At 45.8% G+C, this 20,979-nt stretch overlaps 1 protein-coding gene across 1 annotated transcript; it reads left to right on the top strand.

The window, feature by feature from the left end:
* The first annotated feature begins 14,093 nt into the window (after positions 1–14,093).
* LOC134407975 (sphingolipid delta(4)-desaturase/C4-monooxygenase DES2-like) lies at positions 14,094–17,829 on the top strand. Its single transcript, XM_063140013.1, has 2 exons — positions 14,094–14,828; positions 17,686–17,829. The coding sequence occupies exons 1-2, from the start codon at positions 14,112–14,114 to the stop codon at positions 17,827–17,829; spliced, it is 861 nt and encodes a 286-aa protein (XP_062996083.1). The 5' UTR covers positions 14,094–14,111.
* Positions 17,830–20,979: the final 3,150 nt, after the last annotated feature.

Genomic DNA, 20,979 nt, shown 5'->3' with positions numbered 1-20,979 from the left:
CTTTGGCTGTTGCTAAATTTCTTACAGTGGCGGCCAAGATTAGAGCTCTTTGTGTATTAGACTAAAGTTGATAATAGCTCTAACTGTATGATTTCATGTCTGATTCTTGTGTTTGGTTGTTTGTTGTCTGTTTCTTTTCTTTTTATGGATCTATAGATCGCAATAAAGAAAGTTAAGTTAAGTCCCTGATGTTAATTGCATGCTCTTGAAGTGTCCATGGACTGTATGGATTAGCTGTCGCTCCAGTCTTAGCTGTTTCATCCTTGAACTGGTGTAAGTGTTCCATCCATGATGGAAGAAAGACAAACTGGTTGAGCAGGTGGCTTTTGCATAGCAGGTGGGATGGGACTTAGTCTCTCCATGAGGGTGTTTCTTAGAGGTACAGCCAAATAACCGAGGGCAGTGGAAGGCAGTACCAGCAGAGGGACTCTTTGGAAGGTTCAGTATGAGAAAGCCTGGAAGCAGGGATGATTTTGAATGGGTCTACACTGATCAGCCACACACACAGAGGAGAAAGGAGATCTTGGGTGAGTTTGCGGCAGGTTGGTTCTGCCAGGGGGTCTTTGGGGAAAGGCAATGGGTTGGTATGAGAGGATTAGGGAGAAGGAAGATGATGGATTTGGGCAAGGTGGAGGGAGGAGGAGAAAGGGTGAACCGGACTGAAATTGTGGGGACAAAACAGGTCAGAACCAGAGCTGGGAGAAGCAGAGGCATCCAGGTTTTGAAAATACAAGGAACAAGGATTGAACGAAGCACTAGAAGTGAGCCAGCCTGGGTCAAAACAATATAAAACTGGCCCAGAGTCAGATGAGGACAGCAAGGTGGAAAAATGATGGCACAAGGGGATCTACACTACTGCTTTTAAAGAGCTTTAAAGCACTTTGAAAATGTTTTGAAAACTGTATATGTAGTGTGTCCTGGGTCCCAACTGTTGTCAAAACTGTTATAAAGCACTTTAAAGCATTTTAAAGCAGTAGTGCAGATCCCCCCCCATAACAGGAGCAGGTGAAACAGGATCTGGGAAAGCTCCATTGGCAGAAGCAGGAGGAGAGAACCTGACCACCAGGAAAGTCATTTATTGTAGGAATGTTTCCCCCCTCAAATTTGCTAGCTTTGCACAGTTGTACAAAGGGTCCTAGAATTCTTGCAGCCTTCTGAAGTGGGTTCCAATGCGTTATTCTCATTTTGTAAGGGGGGAAGAACTGAGGCTACGGAACGGTAACTTGCAGAAAGGCAGACAATGCAGAGAGGGTTGGGAGGCGCAGGACGCTGACGCTCGAGGCGCGCCCCAGATCAGAAAGATCTTTTTGCTGCACTGCACAAGATGTTGGTGGTATGACCGACGGAGGCTGGTGGCTGAGAAATCAGCGGGGTGGCTCCAGATTTCAGCCAGAACCTTTGACCCCTGGATAGCTCCTTTAGAGTTCTAACTGAAGCCCATCCAACAGGTTAAAAACACAATTACAAAATACAGTATAAAAACTGCAACCAGGATAAAACCACACAGCAAAGTTGATTATAAGATTAAAATACAGAGTTAAAACAGTAAAATTTAAATTTAAGTTAAAATTAAGTGTTAAAATACTGAGTGAATAAAAAGGTCTTCAGCTGGCGACGAAAGCAGTACAGTGTAGGCGCCAGGCGGACCTCTCTGGGGAGCTCGTTCCACAACCGGGGTGCCACAGCGGAGAAGGCCCTCCTCCTAGTAGCCACCTGCCTCACTTCCTTTGGCAGGGGCTCACAGAGAAGGCGAAGGAACAACAGTTAAAGCTGCAGGCACCCTGCCCTCTTTTAAATCTGGTCACTCTAGTATAGCTCCTGCACTTTTAACTGCGGTGATGAAGAGGGAATTCCATCAGGTTCTCCATATATACCAATGACACCTGCTGAAATTCCTTTTTCTATACAACTGTTAAAGATACAGGAGCCCTGTTCTCCTTTTCATAGGGTCACCCTACCGGTAGCGAATAGGCAGCCAGTGCGGTTCCCTCAGCAGAGGAGTTCCATGCTGGAAAGGGGCAGCCCTGGACAACAGCCGAGCTGCAGCGTTCTGCACTAGCTCCGGCTTCCAGAGCAGTCCTACAAAGAGTGCGTTGCAGTAATCCGATCTTGAGGTCGGTGCCAACCATAAACATTCCAGGAATCAGATGTACTGATCCTGTGATAATAGCTTTGTTTAAAACACGTTCATGGGGAGCCACGTAGAACCTTTTTTTAAAATGTAGTTTACCTCCATCCCTGCCTTGCATAACAATGCAATCAACGTGACCGTATCTTGCATCTAGTTTGATTGGGAAATGAGGTGATTACAAAGGCAGCCTATGATTCAGGGATTGTACATGGCATGTTCCAGGGTGGGACATTTAAACAGGCAACAAACATGTTGGAGGAGTGCTGTGCAATTGGGATGGGCGGGAGTCGTTTTGTGTGTGTGGTTGTGGGTTTTGTTTTGTTTTGCATTTTTGCAAGTGTGAATTTGGGCGAATTGCAAGAAAATCTAATTCCATAGAATCATAGAATAGCAGAGTTGGAAGGGGCCTACAAGGCCATCGAGTCCAACCCCTGCTCAATGCAGGAATCCACCCTAAAGCATCCCTGGCAGATGGATGTCCAGCTTCCTCTTAAAGGCCTCTAGTGTGAGAGAGCCCACAACCTCACTAGTCAACTGATTTCATTGTCGTACTGCTCTAACAGTCAGGAAGTTTTTCCTGATGTCCAGCTGGAATCTGGCTTCCTTTAACTCAAGCTCGTTATTCCGTGTCCTGCACTCTGGGAGGATCGAGAAGAGATCCTGGCCCTCCTCTGTGTGACAACCTTTTAAGTCTTTGAAGAGTGCTATCATGTCTCCCCTCAATCTTCTCTTCTCCAGGCTAAACATGCCCAGTTCTTTCAGTCCAGCTTGTCTGCGTCCTTCTTGAATTGTGGAGCCCAGAACTGGACGCAATACTCTAGATGAGGCCTAACCAGGGCCGAATAGAGAGGAACCAGTACCTCACGTGATTTGGAAGCTCTAGCATTTGCCTTTCTTGCAGCCATATCGCACTGTTGGCTCATATTCAGCTTGCGATCTACAACCATTCCAAGATCCTTCTCGTTTGCAGTATTGCTGAGCCAAGTATCCCCCATCTTGTAACTGTGCCTTTGGTTTCTATTTCCTAAATGTAGAACTTGGCATTTATCCCTCTTAAATTTCATTTTTTTGTTTTCAGCCCAGCACTCCAACCTATCAAGATCACTTTGAAGTTTGTTTCTGTCTTCCAGGGTATTAGCTCTCCCACCCACCCAATTTTGTGTCATCTGCAAATTTGATCAGCGTTCCCTGCACCTCCTTGTCCAAATGATTAATAAAAATGTTGAAGAGCCCTGGGCCCAGGACTGAGCCCTGCGGTACCCCACTCATTGCCTCTCCCCAGTTTGAGAAGGTTCCATTGATAAGTACTCTTTGAGTCCGATTCTGTAGCCAACTGTGAATCCACCTAATAGTTGTTCCATCTAGCCCACTTTTAGCTAGTTTGTTAATCAGAATATCATGGGGCACTTTGTTGAAAGCTTTGCTGAAGTCAAGATATGTGACGTCCACAAGGGAGGTTACCCGATCAAAAAATGAGATCAAATTAGTCTGACAGGACTTGTTCCTGACAAATCCATGTTGGCTTCTAGTAATCACCGCATTGATTTCAAGGTGTTTACAAATTGACTTCTTTATAATCTGCTCCAGAATTTTCCCAGGGATGGATGTCAGACTGACTGGTCTCCTTTTTGCCCTTTTTGAAGATAGGGACAACGTTAGCTCTCCTCCAGTTGTCCGGCACCTCACCCGTCTTCCATGATTTTGCAAAGATAATAGACAAAGGTTCTGAGAGTTCTTCTGCTAGCTCCTTCATTACTCCAGGATGCAGTTCATCGGGCCCTGGTGATTTGAACTGATTCAAGGAAATTAGGTGTTCTTTGACCATTTGTTTATCAATCTCAAACCGCAATCCTGCCCCCTCTGTTAGATCAATGTTCTTTTCACCCAAGGACGAGATCCAAACAGCCCTTAAGCACGACTTCACCATTCCAGCGACAGAGGGTTCAAAAGCGCTTTATTGATTAGTAATCAAGGCCTGGTCTCTTCAAAGGGAGCAATCAGACAAAAGACATAGGGAATATGGTACAGTATTAAAGCTTTCAAGGGGCAGGGCCCAGTAGCAGCATTAACCAATCAGAATGTAACACCAGAGCCCCCCCTTATCTTCTGCAAAACATTCCTTTGCAACAGTAAGTTGCTCCAAGTTAACTTTCTTCCTGGAGCAATGAAGCTATTGTTTTGGATAGATAAGACAGTTACACAGGAGACATCCTTGAAGACACCCTCGGGTACGTGACATTTCGCTTGGTGTGCAATGGAGATTTTACAGTTTCCTGTTAAAAATGGAGGTGGTTATGCTAACATTAGACAATTATGCTAACACCTCAACTTCTGCTTCACTTTCTCCAGGGGGGGTCATAGACCCGCTTTTAGGAGAAGACTGAGGCAAAGTAGGAATTGAGCACTTCAGCCTTTTCTTTGTAATCTGATATCAATTTGCCATCCTCATTAAGCAGTTGAACCACCATTTCTTTCCTCTGTCTTTTACTACTCACGTATCTGAAGAAAGCCTTTTTATTGCTTTTAGCATCCCTCGCTAATTTCAGCTCATTCTCAGCTTTAGCCTTCCTGACGCCATTTCGGCACTTCTGTGCCACCTGTGTGTACTCTTCTTTTGTAGCCTGGCCTTCCTTCCACTTCCTATATGTATCTTTTTTTGTTTTCAGGTCATCTCTAATCTTTTTGTGGAGCCGCATTGGTTTCCTCTGTTGTCTTCTAACTTTTCTCCTTGTTGGAATGGTTTGTAACTGTGCCTTTAAAATTTCCTTTTTTAAATACTCCCACCCATCCTGCACTCCTTTTCTCATTAGGCTCATTTGCCACGGGACCTTACTTATCATAGTTCTGAGTTTATTAAAATCAGCTTCCCTAAAATCCAGAGTATGTGTATGGCTACACTCAACTTTTGTCTCCTTCATAATCAAGAATTCAAGTATGACGCGGTCACTTTCCCCCAGAGTTCCCGTAACTGCCACTTTATCCACTAAGTCATCCCTATTGGTCAATATCAAGTCAAGGATTGCCGATCCTCTAGTTCCTTCCTCCACTTTCTGTAGGAGAAAGTTATCACCCACACATGTCAGGAATTTCTTGGAAGGGCCGCTTTTGGCAAAATTTGTCTCCCAACAGATATCAGGATAATTGAAGTCCCCCGTCACTACTACATCACACTTCCTTGAAACACTGGCAATTTGTTTCTCAAAAGTTTCATCCTCGTCTTCTCCTTGATTGGGTGGTTGGTAGTAAACTCAGATTATCACGTTCTTTTTATTCCTTGCCCCATTTATTTTAATCCAGACGCTCTCGACGGGGCTCCCAGTCTGATCCGCCTGTATTTCTGTGCAGGGATAGGTATTTTTAACATATAGTGCAACTCCACCTCTCTTTCTATTTCTTCTGTTCTTTTTGAACAAGTTATATCCTTCAATTGCTATATTCCAGTCATGAGAGTCATCCCACCAAGTTTCAGTTATACCTGTCAAGTCGTATTTGCCTTCATGTAATAAGAGTTCAAGTTCATTGTGTTTGTTTCCCATGCTCTGGGCATTAGTATATAGACATTGAAGACCATGTGTTTTATAGTCTGGCTTTGTTCCTACATTGTTGCGGACACTATTTTGGGCACTATTGGAGCTGTTCTCTGTACTGTGGTGCCTTGGCCTTCATCCATTGTTGCCTCAAGGTTTACGTCTCCCGCCCCCGTAAGATTCAGTTTAAAGCCCTCCTGATCAAGTTCTTCATGCTGTGGCCGAACACATTCTTTCCAGCCCTTGTGAGGTGCAACCCATCCCTTGCCAGCAGTCCATGTTCCAAGCAGCGTAGCCCGTGGTCCAGAATCCAAAACTCTCACGTCGGCACCACCTTCGTAGCCAGTCATTCATCCAGAGTATTTTTCTTTCCCTTTCTAATCCTCTTCCAAGAACCGGGAGGATGGATGAGAAAACTTCCTGGGCCCCAAAGTTCTTCAGTTTCCTTCCCAGAGCTTCAAAGTCTGAAATGATTTCTTTGTAGCTCTGCTTGGCGACATCATTTGTTACTACATGGATGAGAAGAAAGGAGTATGTGTCCGTGGGCTTTATGAGCTTTGGTAACTCTTCAGTCACATCTCTAATCTGTGCTCCAGGGAGACAGCACACCTGGCGAGTCCATGGGTCTTCATGACATACTTGGGTTTCAATCCCACGCAGCAGGGAGTCTCCCACAACGACTACTCTTCTCTTCTTCTTGGTTGACCTACCTTCTGTCTCTTGTTCATTGTTGCACGGTGTCTCCTGTACTTCTTCCTCTGCAAACTTTCCTTCAGTCTCATCCTCCAGTAGCTGAAAGCGGTTGCTTAACACTAATGGTTCCACCGGTGCAGAATGCCTTCTAGTTCTTCTGCTCCTAACTGTCACTCTTTTCCAGAGAGTTTCCTCTTCATTGGCTTTCCTCCCCTCAGCATACTCCACTTCTGCTTCAGCTGGCTGTTGCTCTTCAATCTCATATGCTTCTTGTTGCTGTTGCAGTTCCACCATTCGGTCTAAGAACTCCTCGTCTTCTCTTATTCCTTGGAGGGTGGACACTCGCCGCTCAAGTCCTCTCACTTTTTCTTCCAAAAGTACCACCAGCTTGCACTTGTTGCAGGTGTACGCCATGTTGAGCTCAGGCAGAAACACGAACATTGCACACCCTTTGCAGGTCACCACCTCTAAGGACTCCTTTCCATCCATATTGTCTATTTCTGCTTTCTTTTTTCCTTTCTGATTATAGTGGAATTGCCTTTGCTTTGTCCTGCAATTATGCAATTATAAATAAATAAACAAACAAACAAACAAATAAATAAAGGTGTTCTCCAAGGAACATTGCATCTGAGTCACCAGCCTGTCCTGGGATGATGTCAGCATCCCTACAAAGCATCTTGCAAAAGCTTCTTTAGAGTTTTGACTGATAACTGGAGCAGATTCAATCTCCCCTGTAATTCTTAGTGGCCCAATTACCGCCTTTCTTCTGATCATGGAAAAAAATGCACAGTGGCCTGACCTCGGAGTTCCCCCGTGCTGGTAGTGGCCTCAAGGTAGGGATGTGGTTGAGCAGCTTTACATTCCACCGAGGCTACCTGGGCTAGCAGTCCAGTATGTCCAGAATGCACGCCTGACAACAGCTCACTAGTTTTACCTCTATTCACCAGGCCAGGGGTCCCCAGCCCTCTTGCGCCAGTGGGCACATTTGGGATTTTGAGAAAGTGTTTCGGGCACTGTCACAAGATGGCTGCCATTCAGCTTTCGTCGCCAGCTGAAGACCTTTTTATTCTCTCAATATTTTAACACTTAATTTTAACTTAAATTTAAATCTTACTGTTTTAACTCTGTATTTTAATCTTATATCAATTTTGCTGTGTGGTTTTATCCTGGTTGTGCCTTTTATACTGTATTTTGTAATTGTGCTTTTAACCTGATGGTTGTTTTATTGTGGTTTTAATTTTTGTGAACCGCCCAGAGAGCTTTGGCTATTGGGCGGTATAGAAATGTAATAAATAAATAAATAAATAAATAAATATGAGAAGTGGTGTCTATCCGGAAGATGGAACAGGTCCAGGAGACTCTTGTCAGTGGGCCCTGCCTACCCTTGATGCTGGTAACTATCAATTGGCCAGGGCAGAGCCCTCAGCAGGGGCCAAGAGAAGTGTCTATGGTAGGGTGACCAACTGTCAGGATTTCCCTGGATTTGTCCTGGTTTTTGTTCTTCCCATGGTGTCAGGGGGGATTTTCTATAATTTTCAATAATGTCCTGGGATGACACACCTTCCCCTTTAAGGCTGCCATTAGCATGGCAGGAGGGAATGACATGCTTTCTTGAGGCACATCATTCTCCCACCCCGAGCTCCAATTGAGGTCTTAAAGGGGAAAGTGGGTCATTCGTGGACATTATAGAAAAGGCCCCAATTGGAGTGGATGGTGGTGGTGCAGAATGAAATCCTTTCCCCTCCTCCACTCCAATCGGGTTCTTTAAGGTGGTGGGGGAATAACATACTTTCTGCAGGACTCAGAAAGCTGCTTCCCCCCCCCCCCACACACACTAGGTGTCCTCTTTTTTGGTTTCCCAAATATGGTCACCCTAGTCTATGGGTGGTTGTGCCCATGGATGCTGTGTTGGGGATCCCAGGATCAGAGAGTTCCCTGGCACCAGCTTATTCATGTCTTTATATATGCTACCCTTCCTCAGGGAAGCGTACATGGCCCTCTCACCATTTTATCCTCACAACAACCCTGTGAGGTAGGTTAGGCTGCAGGATAGTGATTGGCCGAAAGTCACCCAGGATGCTTCCTGGTTATGTGCAGGCAGGCAGCCTCCTGGTCAGGGACTCCGGATGAGATGAGTCCTGGGACCCCACTTCAGGCAAGCAGGGGATAGGGGTGTGCAGGATCAGGCCTTTGGTTGGCAGGGACAGAGGAGGCCACTGGGTTGGCCAGGCCTGCTCTAAATACAAGGAGGGAACTTCCTTCTGTCATCACTTTTCTGTTCCACTATAGGGAACAGCAGCTTCCTCTTTCTTCACACAGGGAGGAAAGAGGAAGCAAACAATGGTTTATTCAGTGGGTGTTTTTATCCTGCTGCTTCTCCTGCACACAGCAGGAAATGGCAGCAGAAAAGCCGGATTTTCCAGGTCTTTTTTTGCGGCATGAGAACAAGCAGAAGGAGCAGGAGGTGGATGGCATTGTGAAAAGGACCCGTGAAAATCCGTGAGTGCCCAGTAACGGCCATGCTATAAAACGCTCGTCTGATGATGCTCTTTGCCTGGTCTACCAAGCAGGACTTTCTGCCTGCTGAATCTCAGCCCTAGATACCATCCGCTGGCCCTGGGGATACAGAGCTGGGGGAAACACCCTCCAAGTCCAGATTCACTCTGGTTTTGACATAGTTTGCTCCCCTTCCTCCTTCAAAATTGGTTGCGCAAGGCGTTTCGTCAAGAGTTAAGGTTAAGGTGGTCTAGACCTGACCTTGGTAGGTCAAGGCAACATCCGGTTACATGATCCTACACACCCTCCAGCTTTTTGTAGATGCTGATAACATCCCAGTTCTTCTACTGCCTGGACCTCATTCCCCTCGCATTGCACACTGTGGAAGTTTCTGCACTATGCTGCACTCATCCACCCTACAATTGCCTGCCGTCCGGCAGTCTGGAAGTTAGAAAGGGGATTCCCAAACCTGATGTGCTCCGGATGAGTTGGACTACCACTCCAATCATCCCCAACCATGATAGCTGCCACAGCTATAACCTTAGCTGGATGGGGATAGCCTAGCATCAGTAGTCTAAGCTCTGGAGAACTCTGGGTTAGATTACTGCAATGCGCTATACATTGGGCTGTGCTTGAAGATGGCTCAGAAATGGCAGCTAGTGCAGAATCTGGAGGCCCGGTTGCTGACTGGGTAAGAGCCCAGTTTTAGCTCACCTGCAATGAGCAGGGGGTTGGACTCGATGGCCTTGTAGGCCCCTTCCAACTCTGCTATTCTATGATTCTATGCCCTGGTTGCCAATTTGTTTCCAGGCCAAATTCTTTTTTTAAAAAAATCCAAACAATACAACAATACACTATGAAACAATGCCCCATAATACACAATAATATAAAATAAACAATTTAATAACATATGTCCTAACTTAATTCCATTTAACATAACATAATTAACATAAGTGTGCTCCCTCCAACCCCGGGATCTTAATCATATTTCCAAAATCTCATTACTTCCTCTGGAGGTGTTTTCCCTCTCCCCTTTAATAGTACAAATTCTAAAAACTGTTTCCATATTCCTTCAAAATCATTCGTTTTTATCATACTTCTTCTAACTTTCATGTTACATGTTAATTTATCATTAATAGCAATATCCCATATTTCTTTATACCAATCTTCTATGTGATAATCCCCTTGAATCTTCCAATTCCTAGATATCATTAGTCTTGCTGCTGTCAACAAATTCGTTATCAATTCTTTTCTCTCTTGATTACAATTCAGTTCTCCGTAAACTGATAATAATGCCACAATAGGTGTCTCTTCAATCTCCATTCCTAAAATTTCTTTTATCTCTTTAAACACCATTTTCCATAATTTTTGTACATATTCACATTCCCACCACATATGTAAATACGTTCCTTTCTCTTGACAACCTCTTATTATTATTATTATTATTATTATTATTATTATTATTATTATATTTATTTATTTATTTATTTATATAGCACCATCAATGTACATGGTGCTGTACAGAGTAAAACAGTAAATAGCAAGACCCTGCCGCATAGGCTTACAATCTAATAAAATCATAGTAAAACAATAAGGAGGGGAAGAGAATGCAAACAGGTACAGGGTAGGGTAAGCAGGCACAGGGTAGGGAAAACTAACAGTAGAAAGTAACAGTAGAAGTCTGCACAACATCAAGTTTTAAAAGCTTTAGGAAAAAGAAAAGTTTTTAGTTGAGCTTTAAAAGCTGTGGTTGAACTTGTAGTTCTCAAATGTTCTGGAAGAGCGTTCCAGGCGTAAGGGGCAGCAGACGAAAATGGACGAAGCCGAGCAAGGAAAGTAGAGGCCCTTGGGCAGGCGAGAAACCTCTCCAACATATTGCTGAATTCATCTTATTTATTTTATTTTATTTCACAGGGGTTAGGTACCACCTCCAAACAAGCTTGTAATAATTTTATTTTATCCTCACGGACATGTTTCTCAACACTCGTTGTTTCCATATCCCTTCCCAACTCTGTTGCCCTATTTGTTCCTTCAAGTCAGTTTCCCATAACATCTTACCTACACTTTCCATCTCTCCCTTTTCCACTAACATTCTATATATTTCACTTGTTACACCTTTTATTGATTTGTTTTCTCTTTTCTCGTTTTCTTTTTTTTAAAATCAGCTCCTCAAACTTCGTAATTCCTCTACACTCCACTCTTTTGGGCAACCAGGATGATCAGGGGTCTGGAAACAAAGCCCTATGAAGAGAGACTAAAAGAACTGGGCAAGTTTAGCCTGGAGAAGAGAAGATTGAGGGGAGACATGAGAGCAGTCTTCAAATACGTGAAAGGTTGTCACATAGAGGAGGGCCAGGATCTCTTCTCGATCCTCCCTGAGTGCAGGACACGGAATAACGGGCTCAAGTTAAAGGAAGCCAGATTCCAGCTGGACATCAGGAAAAACTTCCTGACTGTTAGAGTAGTACGACAATGGAATCAGTTGCCTGGTGAGGTTGTGGGCTCTCCCACACTAGAGGCCTTCAAGAGGCAGCTGGACAACCATCTGTCAGGGATGCTTTAGGGTGGATTCCTGCACTGAGCAGGGGATTGGAATCGATGGCCTTGTAGGCCCCTTCCAACTCTGCTATTCTATGATTCTATGATTCTATGAAATCCTTTTCCTTGATCATTTTATTTAAACTTGTAATATTATTCCTTCTTTCTCAGGCAGTGGGGTTTGGCTTATCTAGAATGTTATCCATTACCATATTAAAATCTCCAGCCAATATTACATGCCCTTTTTTATTTCTTCCATTTCTCTAAATACTTCCCTATAGAAATCACTTTGATTCTCATTAGAGGCATAAATATTAACTAAAGTGCAATACTCCCCTGCCATTTGCCCCTGTATCATAACATATGAGTCTCTTCTCCATGTGCCCCCTCCGAGAGATTTTTGGGGAGGGGGTCAGATCAGGAATGAGCCTTTTCTGTGATAGCCCCATGTTTATAGAACGCTTTCCCCAAGGAAGCTCACCTGCCGCCAACACTGTCCTCTTTTCGGCACCAAGCCAAGACGTTCTTATTTTCCCAGGCTTTGGGGCATTGGTTACGGCCCAGTTGTTGTGGGCTGTTTTGGATAGTTTCCACCCCCACCCCACCCCCCATGTTATAACCATCATGGGTTTCTGTATTGTGTCTGTAAGTTGCTTCAGTGAGACGTGATGCATTTTCATCACAACCTTCCTCTGAGGATCTGAGAGCAGTATGCTTGGTGCCCCCACTTTTATCCTCCCAACAATCCTGTGAAATTGTTTAGGGTGAGAGAGAGAGATAGCTTCACCCCACGTACCTGCTTCCCTCGGATTATCCCCGTAGCGCTAAGCTTACACGGTTGTTGTTGTTTTTGCTACCAGGCGACAGCGATCCTTTGCATACCAGGAAATGAGTTTATTATTTATTATTTATTTATTTATTTATTTATTTATTACATTTCTATACTGCCCTAAAAACTTTTCTTTTTCCTAAAGCTTTTAAAACTTGATGCTGCCTGGACTTTATACTGTTAGTTTTACCCTACCCTGTGCCTGTTTACCCTACCCAGTGCTTGTTTGCATTCTCTTCCCCTCCTTATTGCTTTACTATGATTTTATTAGATTGTAAGCCTATGCGGCAGGGTCTTGCGATTTTCTGTTTTACTCTGTACAGCACCATGTACATTGATGGTGCTATATAAATAAATAAACAATAATAATAATAATAATAATAATAATAATAACCGGAGATCTCTGGGTGGTTCACAAAAATTTAAAACATTCAAAGTATAAAACAACAGTATAAAACCATAATATAAAATACAATATAAAAGCTCAACCATGGTTGAGGGGGGAAATGTAAAAAATCATTAAAAAAAATCAATGGATGACCCAATTCAATTCAAATTTGGTATGCTTAAAGCTCTTCCTAATATCTATCACTGTGCCAATTTTGGTGTCTTTATCTTTAAAGCTTATGCAGATGTAAGCATTTGTTTAAAATCCTGCTCCTGATACGCTGAGAAAATAGGGGCTAAATATGGCAAATCTTTTGGCTTTGAAGCACAATTAAGGCCGAATGCATGGGAGTACTTCACAGTAGGGGTGTGCATGGACCCCCCAATCCGCTTTGTGGCCCGATCCAGAAAATCCGGATCGGGCCCGATCCTCTTCGCGCCGCTCCGCCCGTCTCCCGCTCTGCTCCGTGGAGCGAGATCTGGCTTCGTCGCCGTCGCTACATGGACGGCGGCAGCGGCAGCAGCACAAAATATGCCAACCCCCCTGCCCCCTTACCTGCATCCATCATGGGCTTCAATTGAAGCCCCGGTAGAAGCCGGAAGAGGCCTCAGCCTTCACTTCCACCTTCAACAGGGGCCTCAATTGAAGCCTGAAATGGAGGCAGGTAAGCGTCCCTCCTCCCTGCTCCCTTACCTGGCGCTGCCGCCGGTGCTGCATGGATGGTGGCGCCGGCGGCGCCAGGTAGGCCAGCCCCCCACCCCCGCCCCCTTACCTGCATCCATCACGGGCTTCAATTGAAGCCCCGGTTGAAGCCAGAAGAGGCCTCAGCCTTCACTTCCACCTTCAACTGGGGCCTCAATTGAAGCCTGCTACGGAGGCAGGTAAGCGTCCCTCCTCCCTGCTCCCTTACCTGGCACCGCCGCCGCCACTGCATGGATGGCGGTGCCGGCAGCGCCAGATGAGTCCCCCTCCCCCCTACTTACCTGAAGGCAAAGCTCCGGATTGAGGCAATCCTCTTCGCCTCGATCCACAGCCCCCCTGACTCTCTTCGCCTCCGCCTTTTCCGGAGGCGAATTAGGCCACCTCGCTCCTGCTTCTCTGAACCGAAGAGAAGCGGAGCACATCCCTACTTCACAGTCAAAGCAGATTATAAGGTGGAAAACTTCTGAGTCCTTTGCATGCAATTTGCAGTGATTGCACAGTATAACGCTGGTGTGATAAAGCTTAGAGAAAGCCTGACCCATGGTCACCCCCAAACTTTGTACGTGACCACTGCACCAGTAGACCAAGAGAAAAATGGCTCATCAGAACCGATCCTCTCAGAGCAATCCTATGCACATTCACCTATTAGTAAATTCCACTCTATTTAGTGGGGTTACTCCTAGGTAACTCTGTGTGGGACTGCAGCCTCTTGTCACGCCCATTGAGGTGATCTTCACTGCCATTCCAGTTAACATCTCTTTCCTGTTTCCTCCCAACACAGCCAAATATCCTGAGATAAAGAAACTGATGGGTATCGATCCCAACATGAAGTGGGTGGTGTCCCTCATGGTTCTAATTCAGGTGGTGGCCTGCTACCTGGTGAAGGACTTGCCTTGGAAGTGGGTCTTCTTCTGGGCCTATGCCTTTGGGGGCTGCATCAACCATTCAATGACTTTGGCCATCCATGACATCTCCCACAACGTGGCGTTCGGCAACAAAATGGCCAAGTGGAACCGGTATTTTGGCATGTTTGCCAACCTGCCCATTGGATTACCGTACTCCACCTCCTTCAAGAAGTACCATGTCGACCATCACCGCTACCTGGCTGGGGACGGATTGGACGTTGACATCCCCTCGGAGTTTGAGGGACATTTCTTCAACTCCCCCGTGCGAAAGGTCATCTGGCTCATTTTTCAACCCGTCTTCTACGTCTTCCGGCCCCTGTGCATCAACCCCAAGCCCTTCTCCCAAATGGAACTCATCAACATTGTGGTTCAGCTGGCCTATGACCTTCTCATTTACAACCTCTGGGGTGTCAAGCCGATATTCTATATGGTTGCCGGATCCTTCTTGGCCATGGGGCTTCACCCCTTCTCGGGACACTTCATTGCTGAACACTACATGTTTGCCAAAGGTCACGACACTGTGTCCTACTATGGGCCCTTGAACTGGATCACTTTCAATGTGGGCTACCACATGGAACATCACGATTTCCCCAGCATTCCAGGGAGCAGGCTACCACTGGTAAGAGCCAGCTTTCCCCTTGTCTCACGTTGTAAGGTGAGAAGGTATATGCATCCCCCGATGTTGTGGATGACATTATTAGGTCTGCAATAGTGTTGCCAGAATAGATATGGAGGCAGAGTTGGCAGCTGGGTCTCCCCAGAGTCTGCTTCCTGTGGTGGTATCTCTGTTGAGAGGTCTGTTGGAACTGGTGGGGTTGGCCATGGCTGTCGGTGAGCCTGGACAGGCCTACTACCCAGGCCCTGTGAGAGGGAGGCATTGTTCAGGATGGGTTGTAGATCACTGAAGATACATCTGAGTGGTCGTAGGTGGGAACTATAGATGGCAGCAAGTAGTGTTCCGTAGCTTTATCTCCTGGGTTTGTCCTATATAGAATATATCTGGGTACTGGCCCGGCCCTATCCATCTGTTTTCCCACTGGTGGGTGAGTATTGCATTCTGAGAAATGCCCAGTTTAGATCAATAATAATAATAATAATAATAATAATAATAATAATAATAATAATATATTTATTTGTTACCCGCCTCTCCCTCTGGATTGAGGCAGGGTACAACACAAATAAAAACACCATAAAATACATACAACTAATTCAAACGTTTAAAACCAGTGCATCATTAAAAGCAGCACACCATTAAAAAGGGCATCTTAAAATTCAACTGGGTAGGCTTGCCGGAAGAGATCAGTCTTTATGGCTTTCTTAAATTATGGAAGACTAATAAGTTGACGAATCTCTCCCAGCAAGCCATTCCCACAAACTGGGAGTGGCAGAAGAAAAGGTCCTCTGGGGAATAGTTGTCAGCCTTGTTTTTGTTGGCTGGAGTAAATCCTTCCCTGAGGACCTGAGTGTGTGGGGCGGATTGTACGGGAGGAGGTGATATCGCAGGTAGCCTGGACCCAAACCGTGTAGGGCTTTAAAGGTGATAACCAACACTTTATACTTTGCCCGGAAACTAATTGGCAGCCAGTGAAGGGATTTTAAGACTGGTGTGATATGGTCCCCCCTAGGTGTACTGGTGACCAACTTGGCTGCCATATTTTGAACTAGTTGAAGTTTCCGGACTAGGAAACTGTGAGTCTCTGTCTGATTAGTCTTATCAGATGCAGCAGTATCATGGGGCTTAGCTATTGATTATGGGTTTTGTGAGGTGTTCTGGGTGGGAGCAGGAAGCACGTAGGTACGTGTCATGGTCTGAGTGGTGCTTATATGTTCAGTATGTAATTGCACTGTTGTATTCAGAAAGTGAACCTATTGTGTGGACTGTTCTAGGCTCTGGCTGTTGTTAGGATGGAAGTTATTGAAGTTCTGGTGGAACTTCATGAAGACCTCCTGTCCATGAGTCCAGATAAAAAGGATGCCATCACCAGCAAATCCTAGGTAGAGAAGAGGCTTTTGGGCAGAGGACAGATGTCATCAATGAATCTCAGACAAAGAAGATCCTTTGGCACAGGGACAGGAACTGCAAAAGCATTGTTCCGTTTCAGCCATGAGAATGCTGGCATACCATGTGAGGCCATGGGAGTCCCCATGGGAGTCCTGGTGATATGAAGACAGAGGCCTCAGCTAGACCTACGGGTTTAGCGCGACAGAAGGGTGAGGATCTCGCTATATTTTTATCGCAAGATCTCCCCTTCTATTTACATGCGGGGCGCGACGACCTCAGGGGGAGAGGACATCGCAGCCGCCATTTTTTTTCTTAAAGGAGACGAGCGCTCGTGCACAAAAGGTAAGGGTTTTTTAATTTAAAATTAATTTCCCCGCTCCTCCACCCCTGATGGGCGCAGAGCTCCTGAGCAGCTCTTCATCCTGTACGCGGGTCCCAGCTCCTTGTGAAGAACCAGGACAAACCCCAATGCCTGCACACATGTTCCGCGATCACAGGATCATCCCGAGACCGTGGAAAGAGCAGGCTTGATGGGGAGGGCATGATCCTGGGGCAAGGGAGGAATCATCCATCCCTGCTCCCGGGATCCCCTGTGCATCATGTGGACGCACAGGGATGATCCCGGGGATCTCGCCGGAATTTCGTCCCCTCTAACTATGGCAATAGGTTCTCTCCAAACTGAAGTAATTGTGGCGGATGGTGTTTGAAGCACATAGGAAGTTGCCTTACACTGAGTCAGACCCTTGGTCTATCTAGCTCAGTACTGTTGACACTGACCGGCAGCAAAGGCTGTGCAGGGTTTGAGGCAGGTAACCCTGCCTGGAGATCCCAGAGACTGAACCTGGCTCCTTCTGAATGCAAAACAGGTGCTCTGGCACCGAGCCATAGTCCCTTCCTGGAAATCATTGGTGTCCCATATGTAGCTTTGTGTATTGGTGGCATATAGTCTGAGAATGGAGTCCAGAAATGTAGCCAGACACCCCAACTGCAATGGCACCAATGCCCGGGTCAATGGAACATCCAGGGTTTGTGCATTTTGGGTAGAAGATACAAGACTTCTGGTTGAGGCACGCTGGGCACATCTGGAGGACATCAGGTTGGAGAAGGGTGCTACCTAGATTAGAAATAATATAAAATAATAATAATAATAATAATAATAATAATAATAATAATAATAATGAAAGGAACCAATAATTTTAACTCTGTGGGGTCACACACAAAACTCTCTAAATATTTTATTTATTTATTTATTTATTGGACAATAATGTACCTGGTTTGAGAATGAATGGGTTACTATTTCAGAGTACCTCAAGTCCCCTGTTGCCCCCATACATATTGGAAGGGTACTTTCAGTTGCACTGGTCTCTCTCTGCTCCTGAGAAGCGTGCTGTAGTCACTCCCTGTTACCAGCGTTGGGCTTCTTTCTCTTCTTCCTGTCTTGCCTGACTTTGCTGTGGCATCTCTCCCCCTCTAGGTGAAGAAGATTGCCCCTGAATATTATGACAATCTTCCCTACCACAATTCCTGGATCCTCGTCCTTCGGGACTTCATTTTCAAAGAGGAGATCGGTCCATTCGCCCGTGTGAAGCGGACATACAAGGTGGACAAATCCTTATGAAGCAGGAAGGCATGGTAGATTGGTTCTTCCCACCACCACCACCACCACCACCACCACCACTCCCGCACAGTCCAGTCTTGTTCCTTCTCTGAGGAGGACTACTGACACTGTTCTAAAACTAAATCTAGATGAGATTAATGAAAATGATGGTGATGATGAATGAGTCTGATAGACTCCCAGACTCCGAACGTTGAGACAACAGCCTAAAAGGTTTAGACACATCTATTTCTTTTCGTTTCCTTCAGACGGTCATGGAGTCAAGGCACGTCTTGCAGTATTGGGACCTTCGTTGCTCTGCCTCGGGTAACCAACCCAGAGATAAAATAGTGGATAAAGTCATCCACTGGGAGGGAGGGGTGCAAGGGGCAAGCAGGAAGGGTCAGCGCTTCAGCTGTCATCAGTATCGACCAGAAGCATCACCTCCTCTTCCAGGGGCTTGTCTGTACGCTCGAAATACCCCATCCTGGCTGCGCAGTTGCGCCCCGTCATTTATATGATACAGCCGTCAACTAGCAGCCACGTTGGACTTTTCCCCGCAAAACTGCGGTTTTCCTAAGTGTCGATTCACTATTGCTCCGATGTCACCACTGTTGTTTCTTCGTCTGTCAGTAGTGGCTTCCGTTGGGGTTTAGAAAGTGGGCGTACCAGGGGCAGATCCCACCCCCAGGGTAGGCAGAGGAATGCAGGGCAGGGTGGCGGGCTTGACAGGCCTGGGGGGATTCTACACGTCGTACTGAGGGCGCTTCCATGCGCCCCCAGTGCGCCCCCAAAGCGATCGTGTAGCTTGCCTTTGAAGAGACGAGGAAGAGGTGTCCTTGCCACCGCCACCCACCTACCTCCTCGCCGGCCGGGTCGGAGAGCTCGGCGGAGGTCCGAACAGGCAAGCTACACGATCGCTTTGGGGGCGCACTGGGGGCGCATGGAAGCGCCCTCAGTACGACGTGTAGAATCCTCCCTGGAGGAATGGCTGCCATGGCGATGTACAACTCCTGGGAAAATAAGGGCAGTAATGAAGAAAGTAAGGGAAATAATGAAGAAATTAAATGAAACATAACAGCGTATCTGCGTTGCTTCAGGCTTTTAAAGTTGTGCGGAGTTGCCAAATAAAGTTTTTCATCATTTTCTGGCCCCCCTATTTCCTCCCCATTCCCGTTGTCTGACAACAGTGTTGTGTATTTTCCTGGTCAGATAGCCTGAATTCTCTCCTGCATGTAAGCCTATTGATGTCAGCTTGCAACAGCGATACTGCGGGGTTTGGCAGCAAGCAAAGCAGCGTCACATAGATGCCTCCCAAGTTGGGTGTGGTAGGATTTAATGGGTGGGAAAGAAGTGAGGCAGAGGTAATAGGTGAAAAGGAATGATAGAATAGTAGAGTTGGAAGGGGCCATCGAGTCCAACCCCTGGCTCAATGCAGGAATCCACCTTCAAGCATCCCTGACAGATGGTTGTCCAACTGCCTCTTGAAGGCCTCTAGCGTGGGAGAGGCCACAACCTCCCTAGGTAACTGGTTCCATTGTCGTACTGCTCTAACAGTCAGAAAGTTTTTCCTGATGTCCAGCTGGAATCTGGCTTCCTTTAACTTGAGCCCGTTATTCCGTGTCCTGCACTCTGGGAGGATCGAGAAGAGATCCTGGCCCTCCTCTGTGTGACAACCTTTCACGTATTTGAAGAGTGCTATCCTGTCTCCCCTCAATCTTCTCTTCTCCAGGCTAAACATGCCCAGTTCTTTCAGTCTCTCTTCATAGGGCTTTGTTTCCAGACCCCTGATCATCCTGGTTGCCCTCCTCTGAACACGCTCTAGCTTGTCTGCATCCTTCTTGAATTGTGGAGCCCAGAACTGGACGCAATACTCTAGATGAAGCCTAACCAGGGCCGAATAGAGAGGAACCAGTACCTCACGCGATTTGGAAGCTATACTTCTATTAATGCAGCCCAAAAGAGCATTTGCCTTTCTTGCAGCCATATCGCACTGTTGGCTCATATTCAGCTTGCGATCTACAACAATTCCAAGATCCTTCTCGTTTGTAGTATTGCTGAGCCAAGTATCCCCCATCTTGTAACTGTGATCCACCCGGCTCAAATCCTTTACCCACACAAAACAAATGGTTGTTCGATGTGCAGATGGTACAGAAGGTAAAGAAAATTTAGAGCTAGATTAAAGGTAGATTAAAGAACTCTCAGGTTGCGATCCTACACATGTTTAGGTAGAAAAAGAAGAAGTCCCACAACTCCCCAAACGCCCCTTAAGATGCTTCCGGACTGAGGGTTTCTAGCACTATCAATGGAAAGGCATGGAGTAGTTATTCCATCTTTTCCTCCTTCACAGTTTTTCTGTGGAAGAAAAAAAAGACAGAAGAAATGGTGGGAAAACATGGGAGGGCTACAAATCGAAATAGCTCTGCTGTGAAATCCCACACTTGAAACAGAGAGATTGTTCAAGAAGGCGTTTTCTGGAAACACCTTGAGTCAATTAATCAGATGAGATTTAGCTGATCAGCTCATTGGCCCGGTTCAGAACACACCTTACACCATGGCGAATAAGGCTTTTTGCCTTATTCACCAAGATTAATGCCATGGTTTAAGGTGTCTTCTGAACAGGGCCATTATGTCTGCTTACGTTTGCATATGCTGAGTGCAGAGAATCCCCAGAGTTCTAAAGAACCACAATAGCATTATTTTTTGTAGGTAGGTGATGTGCACACCTGTGGCAGGATCTTGTAAAAACATTTAAAAAATAATGTCAAAAGGGTAAAACTCAGCTGTCTGATTAATCGGAGTCATCAACATGTTTTAATCAATGCATCTATCCAATGAATCTAACTGGAGTGCCGGTGGCGCTCTTGCTCCCTCTAGTGGCAGGTGTGTTTTTGTACCGGCACAAGTTCTGCAGATCCTACCTTTGTACCCAAAGGTGGCAAATCCCAAATCTGATGGGTCCTCCTGAGGTCATTATTTAGTTATTGAGGCACGTGGATTAGAGAAGAAAAAAAACTTTTGGAATATTCCTTAGGAATGGCATAACTGGGATCTTCCAGTTTGGTTAGCCCCAGGGCATTTTGGCACATGGAAAGAGGAAAACAAAACTCAGGGCAACCTCCTCTCTCCAGCACCTGCAATTAAAAGGGCAATAAATTTAAATGCATTAACAGG

The sequence above is a fragment of the Elgaria multicarinata genome, chromosome 13 (genome assembly GCF_023053635.1).
Source record: "Elgaria multicarinata webbii isolate HBS135686 ecotype San Diego chromosome 13, rElgMul1.1.pri, whole genome shotgun sequence".
NCBI lineage: Eukaryota > Metazoa > Chordata > Lepidosauria > Squamata > Anguidae > Elgaria > Elgaria multicarinata.
Note: the sequence above shows the minus strand (reverse complement) of the source record. Positions and strands in the feature narration are given on the sequence as shown.